This window comes from Schistocerca serialis, chromosome 9, assembly GCF_023864345.2.
Source record: "Schistocerca serialis cubense isolate TAMUIC-IGC-003099 chromosome 9, iqSchSeri2.2, whole genome shotgun sequence".
In the NCBI taxonomy this organism is placed as follows: domain Eukaryota; kingdom Metazoa; phylum Arthropoda; class Insecta; order Orthoptera; family Acrididae; genus Schistocerca; species Schistocerca serialis.
Genome location: NC_064646.1, coordinates 479,233,926 through 479,246,437, shown reverse-complemented (window position 1 = coordinate 479,246,437; position 12,512 = coordinate 479,233,926). Strand labels below are relative to the sequence as shown.

The following is a 12,512-nucleotide window of genomic DNA, read 5'->3' as shown; positions in this document are numbered from 1 at the left end:
GACGAATTTCTATTGACAGTTGTAGAAGAAACAAATCGAAACGCGATTGAATTATTCCTTTCTGCGGGAACCAAAGGACAATCACGAATAAACTGTTGGAAAGATGTGACTGTTGGCGAATTGTTAGTGTTCTTGGGAGTTTTCCTGCACATGGGAAATGTAAAGATGAGGAATTTGCAGGACTATTGGAAAAAGGACGCTTTATTCAACGTGAAAGGAATTGCCGATAGTATTTCACGAAATCGTTTTCTGCTAATACTACGTGCATTACACTTTTCTGAAAATCCAAAACAGGGCAAACCAACACCATCCGACAGGTTGTATAAAATACGTCCCGTTATCAATTTTTTCAATGAAAGGATGTGCCAAGTTTACTACCCTGGACGGGAACTGTCTCTGGACGAATCAATGATCCTTTGGCGTGGACGATTACTTTTCCGCCAATACATCAAAAACAAAAAGCACAAATATGGCATAAAGCTATATATTTTGACAACTCCCACTGGAATGGTCCTAAAATTCGCGGTATACACTGGCATGCTGGACGATTTAGGAGGAAGAGGCCATGCGCAAAAAATTGTTCTTCATTTACTAGATGAAAAGTTGAATGCTGGTCACCATGTGTACATGGACAATTACTATAACAGCTTCGCATTGGCAAAGCTGCTCCTGGATAAGAAGACCCACTGCACGGGAACTCTGAGGGCGAATAGGAAGGATACACCCAAGGAAATACAGGAAGCAAAACTACGAAAAGGTGAAGCCGTTGCCAGATTTGCGGAAGGAGTTATGATAGGTAAGTGGCGTGATAAGAGGGAGGTTTGCTACATTTCTAATGCATTTACAAATGAAATGGTTGAGGTTGAAACCAAAAGAAAGGAGAAGAAATCTAAGCCCTTGGCCATTGTAAACTACAATAAATTTATGGCGGGAGTTGATCGGCACGATCAGATGTTATCATATTACCTCTCGGAACGCAAAACCATACGCTGGTACAAGAAACTTTTTATCCACGTTGTGGAAATGATACTGACAAACGCACATGCCCTACACAATAAATATTGTGGCACAAAAATGCCCCTCCAAGAATTTAGACTCAGTATTATAAGAGCACTATTGCCACGAAAGCAGGTAGAACGGCCAGTCCGAAATCCCCAACATGTTGTGGTAAAACGAGAATCAAATGGAAAATCAAAAACACCGCGAAAAAAGTGCAGATCATGCGCCAGCCGTGGACAACGAACAGACACGATTTACGAGTGCCTAGATTGCCCAAATAAAGCAGGATATTGTTTGAATTGTTGTGTTATTCACCACCTCTAAAGGCAGATAGCACTTTCGTTGCTCATTTATTTTTCGACAGTTATGTGTCGGTACTATTCGTAAACTTTGTATTTATTTTATTTGTTTGAGAGTGTAATGGATAAAGCTCTAGATTGTATTTTTCTTAGATTTGACATACATTTTATTTCAGAAGTTTCTTCGAGATCTTGTGTTTGTATTTGAATGTTTCTACTATATTTTTTGTCCAATAAATATGTCGTTTGTCAGTAGGATGTTTCGTTTCATTTATGAATATAAAATGAAATTGTAGTAACCTAAACTGTCACACTAACCAGGAACAATACACTAGACGCATTGGCGCGTCCACGGCCACCCGCTACAGAATATGGCCTGATATGCCACTGACGCCTTAGTGCGCCCCAAAACAACTTTGATTCACGAGAGTAAATTTGATTGTGTACTTATAAAATAAATACATGTTATATTACTTTTAGCAATATATTTTCAGATTCTATTAAGAAAAATATTGGTTACGTGGCAAAGCAAGGCCAATTACAGTGGCAGTGAACGTGTTAAGCAAGATGTTGTGATTGATGACATTTAATGCTTTAAAGAGATCTAGACATATGGCTGAGATATGCTCTTTGCTGTCTATAGCATTTAAGGCTTCATTTAGGAATGCAAAAATAGCAGTCTCAGTAGATTTAGATTGTAACTCTAACACAGAACTGATCGTAGTTACTGATTAGCGGTGAAGGCGCGTTAAATATCAAATTGTTTGCCAGTATAAGTTACCTAGCCCAATATGAAATTGCACCCACGAAAGATGTTGAGTACGATTTTATTACCTGTTAAAAAACTGTTAACATGTTCAGCTTTGCCGGCCGGAGTGGCCGAGCGGTTCTAGGCGCTACAGCCTGGAACCGCGCGACGGCTACGGTCGCAGGTTCGAATCCTGCCTCGAGTATGGATGTGTGTGGTATCGTTAGGTTTAAGTAGTTGTAAGTTCTAGGGGACTGATGACCTCAGATGTTAAGTCCCATAGTGCTCAGAGCCGTTTGAACCATTTTTTGTTCAGATTTGAAATGATGTGATGTAATGTTTCGTGGCTGACATGCCTTGTGTTGTGTAGGAGAGATGCAATGCATAGTGGTGTAACAGCTGTCGTCGTAGGAAGCTGGGCAGGAGCAGAAACGATTAGCGAAGACATAAACACAGTAAAAGGAAGTTTTACTTATAGCTTTCTCGAAGCGTTACGAAGAAACTTTACAAAAGAAGAAACGGCAATAAAGTCCTCCCCTTTCAAGAAGCAAACTAACGAGCACCGTGCAGTGTCAGTCTCCCACTACTAATGCACGAGCAGGCTGTCAAAAGCTCACTAAAACGTAAGGCTATCTAAGACTGCGAGTGAGACTGGGCCGCGTAGCTGCCGCCGGCCTTCCTATATCGCGGCGGCAGAGGCCGCTCGTAGTACAGAGCCACTGGAGGCGTAGCTGCGTTCAGCTTGCATCATCAGACCTGCCGGGACCCCACGCGACAACATCGGCGTCTGTGGCAAATGTGCGTTACTGCTGCCAACTGTGAGACGCCGGTGAGGATGGTATCGATCTATAATACCACCGATCCGAACTGGGAGCCTGATCGTATTTCCATGTTAAGGACATTTATATGCTAATTTTGGCAAAGTGAAGAGTAGCTGCTGGCAGCACGTTTGTGTGACGTCGCAAGCTTTGAGAGGTGGTGATCGTGGCTTCTACTTGCTAGGGTTTCGTTGTTGAGTCAGTCGCTAATTGCTCTTCACTCAAGTAGTCACTCGTTTCATAGGACGATACGTTTTCACGGGTGTGATTCCTGGTGCTTTCTTGGAGGTTCTGTGCCATTATGGTCTGACTTGCTCCGTGCTGCGCTGTGCGCTCGGTCGATTTCCTTCTGCTTCAAATCGATGTCCGTGTCGATTTCCTTATGTCTGGTGAAGCGTCGTTTTTGTGGTGTCGGCCGTCAGTGTGGAGACGAGAGTGGCTGTCGGTGATTCTGTTGTTCAGCATTGTACTTTTCATCACGTTATTTCCTGTTGAAACATGTGCACCCCTCACTGGTGTTGAAATAAACTGGTATTCAACTTCTATTCATGACTAGAAAACCAAAGTTTTGTGTTTGAATCCCGATGAATCAAAAATTTTTCGTGTCGCCATTTACAGTTCAAATATCCCATTACAAATAAAATAACGCCATATCTGACAGTTTTTGTATGTCCGTCCTTTGGCAGGAGGTCTCTGGGACGACGGCCGTTTACTATTGTGACAAAATAAAACACCTAAGGCCGTTCTTATGATTTTATTTTATTTTGTTGGAACCAGTTTCAGCGCTTCAGTGCGTCATCTTCAGGCTGTTGTTGATGCGGTACGGGTTGATATGGTCCCTACATATACGTCACATCAGTTACCAGCATTACTGGATACGCAGATAATCTTACGTGTCAGCACTCCAACCAACTGTACTTGACAGTTGATGGTTGGAGTGCTGGCACGTAAGATTATTTGGGTAGGAACCATATCAACCTGTACCGCATCAACAACAGCCTGAAGATGACGCACTGAAGCGCTGAAACTGGTTGCAACAAAATAAAATAAAGTCATAAGAACGGCTGTAGGTGTTTTATTTTGTCACAATGTCTGGCAGTTGGCGAAGCTTATTTAACCATCCGGTTAGGTCCTAGGTTCGAATCTCCATCCAATAGAAAACACACATCACATAATTTCAAGTCCATGTTAACACTTGTTGATGAAACCATATTCAGCATCTTCCGTGATTATCTAACAATGACAATAGGTGATGAAGAAAAATCCCGGTCCTCTTCAAAAAATTTCGACGTCTATGATATCTGGAAATTGAGTCCTGGTAACTTGTCATATATTGGCATTGTAATGACCTGTACGTTGTTACACTTAAGGCTGTTAGGGGCCATCAGGGGCACTGCAAGATGGGAAGTCAGAGACACAAATGCAGAGAGCAGGAAAAAGTGGTAGCGTTTAGGATACTGGAGCTAAATAGGTACACTAGAGCCCTGCAAAATGCAGCCAGAAATGGCTCTGAGCACTGTGGGACTTAACTTCTGAGGTCATCAGTCTCCTAGAACTTAGAACAACTTAAACCTAACTAAACTAAGAACATCACACACATCCATGCCCGAGGCAGGATTCGAACTTGCGACCGTAGCGGTCGCGAGATTCCAGACTGAAGCGTCGAGAACCGCTCGGACACTCTGGCCGGCTAAAAACTACAGCCGGTCTGGAGTGCTGTTTAGAGGAAAAGTTTCACTTCAGAGAATTATGTGGTAATTCCATCCATCGCCTAGACGCTCTTGTAAGACTCACAGTAGACGGTGGCCACGAAAAGGCACGTTTTAGCAGAGACAGCAAGCTTGATACTTTCTGCTGAGAACTGCAACGTCAGCGACTTAACACAGGTTGGGGGTGCTGCTACAACATTTCCCACTCACAAAACGACTGACGGCGGGGCCAAGCGACGTAAAACGTTGTTATTGCGGGCCATAACAGCAGTGTCAGTGGGTTTAGCTTTCAGCTGAAAGCTGTTACTATCAAACTTGGAGTTTGTTGAAGTCCTGAAGTACCGATACTTACCGAGTAGGGGAAGGAGAGGAATCTATATGTGGTTGGTCAGAGGCGCCTTGGTGGTGCATAGCGTCTCGCCAGATCGGCCGAAGTTTATGAAGTGCCAGCGACTATAGGAGGAGAGTAATAGTGCGGCGTCACGATTCTATAAAAACCCACGTTTTGGTATTCAGAGGGGAGTTCTCAGTCAGATCGCTGGAGAGCCGTGTCGCTCGTGGCCAACATCTGTCTGTTTTTCTAATGTTTAGAAATTAGCCTTCAGTGTAGTACTTGGTGTGATCGCTAATAAACAGTGTTAATCAGACCCATGAATTCGACGAGTCTCCTGCTGCAAGCATCCCGTCGAGTCGCAGAATCTGCATCTCTTGTAGATGCTCTGTGACAGTATTTGGTGCTGGTCCCAGTCATCAGCCTGCCTTAACTCGGAATTTGTCTTTCTGCAATTGCTCCTCACCGCTCGGAAGTTACAGACTGACCTCAAACTCTCTGTCTTATCTCTATCCTGTGTTAGGACACGAGAAACTGATCCTGGCCAAAAGTTAGAAATTTCATGTCCCTTATGATAGTCAGCGATACAGCAACGACAATCGGTGCCGTGTTCTAGTCCGGGTTAGGCACGAAATGCTTGCTTAGATGGCGTTGGCAATAGATACTGGGATGGAATCCACATCCGGAACACATCAGTTCTTTATGACATTTGAATTCTGAGTATCACTTAGCACTAGGCAAACAAAGTCAACAGGTGACCTTCGAACTGCATGTAGATCAACATGCTGTAGCGAGTACAGCGAAATTAGTAGCGATACAGTCTTGATGTTTATGGCTTGCTAGAGCCACAAATGGTGTCGCTTACTCCGCTGACCATTTGCATTAGATTGCACTGCTGGAACATCTGTTACCATGTGGTATTTCGTCACGGCACTTAGATTGCGGGAAACACTGGACTACAACATGGGTACCAAACAGCGGACACAGGGTGGAATTTATTGTTACACATGTTTTTCCAGAAGCATAATAACTGCAAGGACACCGACAGCGTTTGCTACACAAAATTGTAATGACTTTTGCTTCACGCATATTATACAAAATTACCAATATCCTATTACTGCTTATCCTAGCTATGTAAAGAAATGTACCGTGGAAGGAAGTATGTAATACATGATTATCTTTTTTAATTTTTCAGAATGGGACTTCTCAAATTTCTTGTCAAAAAGGTGAGTAAATTTTGAGATCAATCGGAATATGTAAGAGAGATTCAAAAATATGACCATAATGAACCAGACGCATTGCCGGTATTTTCGGTGCCCTGCAATGTACGTGAGTAACATCTTTCATTGTTACTCAAATCAGTTGTCAACGCCATGTCAGACAAATAGATTTAGTCATGAAATATCATGTCAATAAACTTACCTAGTATTAATGACATGGCGATAATTGTAATTAATTAACCTCCAACAGAAGATTATGTTAACTTTTTGTTCGTATGAAGACAAATATTATTTCATTTTCCTATGTATAACTCTTAATCGTAGTACACATTGTGATTTTATAGTTGCACATTTACAGCCTGTGCTACAGTGGTGACATCAGTAAGTTAATACAAAAATAAGTAACACTTTCTGTTTATAGAACCATTATTAGCAATTACCATTTCTGCTGATAGGGGCAGGATAAAACATCGTACTGCAGACTATAATCCCCAGTTTCATTCCAAGAGTGAGGTGTCCTTGTCACCAGAGATGCGTTAGGTTAAAACGGAAAGCAATCAGCCACCCCCCTCCCCCATATTTACGTGTAATACGCGAAAATTAAGATGTTTACATGCTGCATTCCACATACATGGACTGAAATCTGCACATGACTACTGTCGCCATGTCTCTTACCTCCAGTTTTTGTTCTTCTCTTAGGAAAAGTCATGGCAGGGAGAAACTTCCAAAGGTTTAATTTATTGCTCAGGGGAAATGATCAAGGATGTGTATGGAAAATGTGTATCTAATTAGAACTCGTCTCGTTGATAACTATTAGAAAAGTATGTCTTTAGTGACGGACAATCACTCATAAGAATCGTGGTCATGCGAACTTGTATTAGTTACTTTGAAACTTCGAACTCCAATCCACCACAGTCTAGGAATCTTTGTGAAGTGTCGCAGAACGCCTGTCCAATGTAATAGCGGCCTTCATTGCTTAATGTTTAGCGATCTGTCTTATAACAGGAAGATGATCATTTACTTTATGTAAGTTGCATCGAATCCCTCATCCACATCTAGAGTCGTAAAATATTACTTTTCTTGTTCCCTTCCGTTCCCTTCCGTGAGATATCATGTTGGGCTCGGATCATATTTCTAGTACAATGAAACACTCACTGATCAAAGGTTAGTCGTATTCAGAATCATTACAATGGTTACTCAAGATATAAAAGTTTCTGAACTATGAGACAATTACACTACTGGCCGTTAAAATTGCTACACGAAGAAGAAATGCAGATGATTAACGGGTATTCACTGGACAAATATATTATACTAGAACTGACATGTGATTACATTTTCACGCAATTTGGGTGCATAGATCCTGAGAAATCAGTACCCAGAACAACCACCTCTGGCCGTAATAACGGCCTTGATACGCCTGGGCATTGAGTCAAACAGAGCTTGGATGTCGTGTACAGGTACCGCTGCCCATGCAGCTTCAAAACGATACCACAGTTCATCGGGAGTAATGACTGGCGTATTGTGACGAGCCAGTTGCTCGGCCACCATTGACCAGACGTTTTCAATTGGTGAGAGATCTGGAGAATGTGCTGGCCAGGGCAGCAGTCGAACATTTTCTGTATCCAGAAAGGCCCGTACTGAACCTGCAGCATGCGGTCGTGCATTATCCTGCTGAAATGTAGGGTTTTGCAGGGATCGAATGAAGGTTAGAGCCATGGGTCGTAACACATCTGAAATGTAACGTCCACAGTTCGAAGTGCCGTCAATGCGAACAAGAGGTGACCGAGCCGTGTAACCAATGGCACCCCATACCATCACGCCGCGAGATACGCAGTATGGCGATGACGAATACACGCTTCCAATGTGCGTTCACCGCGATGTCGCCAAACACGGATGCGACCATCATGATGCTGTAAACAGAACCTGGATTCATCCGAAAAAATGACGTTTTGCCATTCGTGCACCCAGATTTCTCGGTGAGTACACCCTTGATGCGGCATCAAGGGTAACCGCAGCCATGGTTTCCGAGCTGAAAGTCCATGCTGCTGCAGACGTCGTCGAACTGTTCGTGCAGATGGTTCTTGTTTTGCAAACGTCCCCATCTGTTGACACAGGGATCGAGATGTGGCTGCACGATCCGTTACAGCTATGCGGATAAGATGCCCGTCATCTCGACTGCTAGTGATACGAGGCCGTTGGGATCGAGATCGGCGTTCCGCATTACCCTCCTGAACCCACCGATTCCATATTCTGCTAACAGTCATTGGATCTCAACCAACGCGAGCAGCACAATGTCACGAAACGATAAACCGCAATCGTGATAGGCTACAATCCGACCTTTATCAAAGTCGGAAACGTGCTGGTACGCTTTTCTCCGCCTTACACGCGGCATCACAACAACGTTTCACCAGGCAACGCCGGTCAACTGCTGTTTGTGTATGAGTAATCGGTTGGAAACTTTCCTCATGTCAGCACATTGTAGGTCTCACCACCGGCTCCAGCCTTGTGTGAATGCTCTGAAAAGCCAATCATTTGCATATCACAGCATCTTCTTCCTGTCGGTTAAATTTCGCGTCTGTAGCACGTCATGCTCGTGGTGTAGCAATTTTAATGGCCAGTAGTGTATATTCACCAATATATGCGCTCTCTGTGCTATTACCAAAAGATCAAAAGATACTCTGCGTTTAGCAGTATTACAAAACACATTGGCTGTATATAAATAGCCCTTCCGCTAAGACTGTAAATTTCACATCACAGTCCTGCCAAGTGTGTCCACACCGCTTATGGACAGAGGTATAACATAAAATCGAAGAGTTTACAACTTGCTGATAATAATAACTGGTACATCTTGGAAACAATTTCCAATTTGTGTAGTATGAATAATTAGATATGAAAGGATAAATTTTTTTATGACTATGTATATGCACAAAGTTATTTGTATCTAACTAGAGATATCAATACCCACTTGAATTGTACACTTCGTATTGTTTTGTTGACTTATTGCATTCACCAAGAGAAACATTAAACTGAAGGTAAAACACCAACGCATTTTTTTTCAAGGAATACCTAATTTTACAAATAATAAAGGTCAGTTACACTGATCAGTCAGAACATTATGACCACCTTCCTAATAACCGGTATGTCCGCCTTTGGTGCAGATAACACTAGCGACACATTGTAGCATGGAGAGAGTTGGCACCACATCTATTCACACAAGTCACCTAATTCCTATAAATGCTGTGGAGAGGGACAATGTGCTCTGACGCTATGTTCAGTCACAGTCCAGGTGTGTTCGAGTGGGTTCAGATCTGGCCAGTTGGGGGCCACTGTGTTCCTCGAACCACTCTATCACACTCCTGTCCTTGGACATCGTGCATTATCTTCTTGAAAAATGACAGTGGTGTCTTGAAACAAGATCGTCATGAAGGGGTGCAAGTGGTCTTCAGCCATTTTACAATAGTTCATGGCCATCATGGTACCTAGCAGGAGCTCCACTAGACTCATAGATGCCCACGTGAATATACCCCAGACTATCAACTGCAGGAGTGGGTCCCTGTGTTGTTCTTCCATAAGCAGTTTGATACATTCTTTTTCTGGTGTAAGAAATCCAAGTAGTGTATGACTACAGTTGGTTTTCTAATCAATTGCTCAAGGTTGTCTGTTGAGATCGCTCCTAGAATAACTTCACACGAGTCTTTGCTTCTGCCCTCTGTGATAAACGTGAAATTTTCCCAGTCAGAGGACGCCAGATTAAAGTCTCCACGTATAAATAATGGATAATTTGGAATATTTATTTCCGATGTACTCAAGACATTCTCTGAAACGTTCTGCGACGTTTGTTGCGGATGCTGGTTGTCTATAAAAACATCCTAATACAATGGTCACGCCTTGTCTGATTGCCAGCTTTATCCAGACTATTTCACAGTCTGACCCAGTATCAATCTCAATTGGGTTCAAACAGCTTTTAACTGCAATGAACACACCACCTCCCATAGCATCAGTCCTGTTCGATCCGAGTTAAAAATTTCACTGCTATTTATGTCTGGTTTCAACCAGCTTTTGGTACCTAATACAATATTGGCATTACTACTGTTTATTTCGGTGAGAAACGCGGGGATCTTGCTACAGACACTTCGACAATTTACTAACATGAGATTTAGCATACTTGAATCCTTTGGAATGACCTGTTTAGGCGAACTAACAATTTGTACAGTTGGCACATCCACATCAGTGTCATGAACTGGTAATTTTTCAGGCCAACGGTTTGTTTCCTGTGGGGAGGAATCTAATCTAAAAAACCCCCATATGCACGCCACAAGTACAGTGCTACACATGTAGCTGCTTCCTGTGTGTAATGCACCCCTGATCTATCGAGAAGCGTCCTACAACCTTCCACCCGATAGCGTAGGTCGAGGAATCTACAACCATTTAAGTCACAGAGTCGATGTAGCCTCTGGTTTAGATTCTCTACTCGACTCCAAACCATAGGACCCTGGTCCACCCAGGGTATGACGCTGCAAATCGTCAGCCTGGCTTCCGCTCCACGAGAGATGGAAGACGCCTTCGCCAATTTAGCCAGCCATCGAAAGGACCCAAGGATTTCCTCGGAACCCTGACGACTGGCATCGTTGGCGCCGACATGTGCAACAGTCTGCAACTGGCTGCACCCCACACGCTCGGTAGCCGCCGGAAGATCCTCTTCCACATCCCAGACAAACCCTCCCCCCCCCCCCCCCGGCAAGCACGCCAAGTGAACGATGGACTTCTTCCCTAGCTGCTATGTTCCTGAGGGGCTCCATGACCCACCTAACATTGGAGCTCCAATAACTAACAAATCCCTATCCCCACATGGCTGTCTGGACCTTGCTGAAGGAGCGGCCACTATCCTGGCAGAAGGTGCATTCTGATCCGGCTCAGCGTCCCCCCCCCGCCGCCCCCCCTCAGCATCAGATAGCACACTGAATCTATTAGCAATGCGCATGGGCTTTGGCAGGAGCCTGCGTCCCCCATGCAGCCTTTGCCTTGAGGCTCGAGACCTCGACACAGTCTGCCTCCCACTCTGAGGTGAGAGTGGGCCGGCTGGCTCAGTCACACCTGTGGCCGGCTGTGACATCCTCCCCCCCCCCCCCCCCCCTTTCATATCTAGTACAGCAGAGGCTGCGCCAGGCACCCCATCCCCACCGCGCCTCAAGGTGGCACTCTGCAGCCTGTTGACTATGGCCAACAAAGCTTCCAGCTGTGTTTGGACTGTGCCCGACTCCTCCTGCATCTCCACACAACAGACACATTCCCTATCCATCTAGCTAATATGTGATTTACTATACGAAACAAGGAAACCTACTGCCACGCAAGGTTAACAGCTACACTCTAGCTGGCAGAAAGGACACTTAACAATGAAAATCAATAAAAACGTATGGTAGAAGCTAGCTCTGGTGCTTCCTGCTAGGGGCTATCTAGTCAATACTAAAGAAAAATAGTGACCTACAGTAAACTGCTAGGGGCTATCTAGTGAATATTATTAAAGATTTAGCAGTGTCCTACGAGATGCTACACCTAACTTGTTTGGTATGAATCAGTTTTCCTGTGGATTGTGATCAGTAGCTTCATATGAACCTTAGCTCTGATTGTTATTCCTGTTCTTATTTTTTATTTTGTTGGTTGGTTGGTTGTTTTGGGGAAGGAGACCAGACATCGAGGTCATCGGTCTCATCGGATTAGGGAAGGATGGGGAAGGAAGTCGGCCGTGCCCTTTGAAAGGAACCATCCCGGCATTTGCGTGAGGCGATTTAGGGAAATCACGGCAAACCTAAATCAGGATGGCCGGACGCGGGATTGAACCGTCGTCCTCCCGAATGCGAGTCCAGCGTCTAACCACTGCGCCACCTCGCTCGGTTTTTATTTTGTATCTACCAACTAGGATCCCGTAATAGCTTCAATTGCACCTACTTTGTTCTTTCCTATTTTTAAAGTACTCCGGCATTTTCTTCCTGTGTTGTCTTTTCCTTTCTTTCGTCCATGTTCTTATTTCTTCTGTATTGAAAACCTAAATTTAGTAATTCAGTATTAAAAAAGAGCAATGTGGTATTTCCCGTGCTTTGATGTTATTTCCTTATTTCTGCAATCCTTGCACTTGTTGACTTCTTCGTCCAGAAATACAAGAATATTTACTTCGCTAACCTGTTCTCATTCATTTGGTAGAGGTCTCCAAAAAAAGATTAATCTTTAGTTAGCCATTACTTCTGATATGATCTGTATATTTTTATAGATCTCATTTCTTCTCATATTCCAACCACCTGGAATCCATAGTGCACCTATTATTTTTTTTAATAATCCATAATTCATGGACGTCTATCATATCCATCTTATAGTCGTTAGGCATTCACATTCA

The 12,512-nt window shown here is 43.7% G+C and overlaps 1 protein-coding gene across 1 annotated transcript in view; it reads left to right on the top strand.

The window, feature by feature from the left end:
• Positions 1-12,512, top strand: part of LOC126419146 (uncharacterized) — a 163,966-nt gene that overhangs the window by 36,207 nt on the left and 115,247 nt on the right. The window contains exon 3 of the mRNA XM_050086256.1: positions 6,100-6,130. Within this exon, the coding sequence (XP_049942213.1) occupies positions 6,100-6,130 (31 nt within the window). The remainder of the gene's footprint in view (positions 1-6,099; positions 6,131-12,512) is intronic.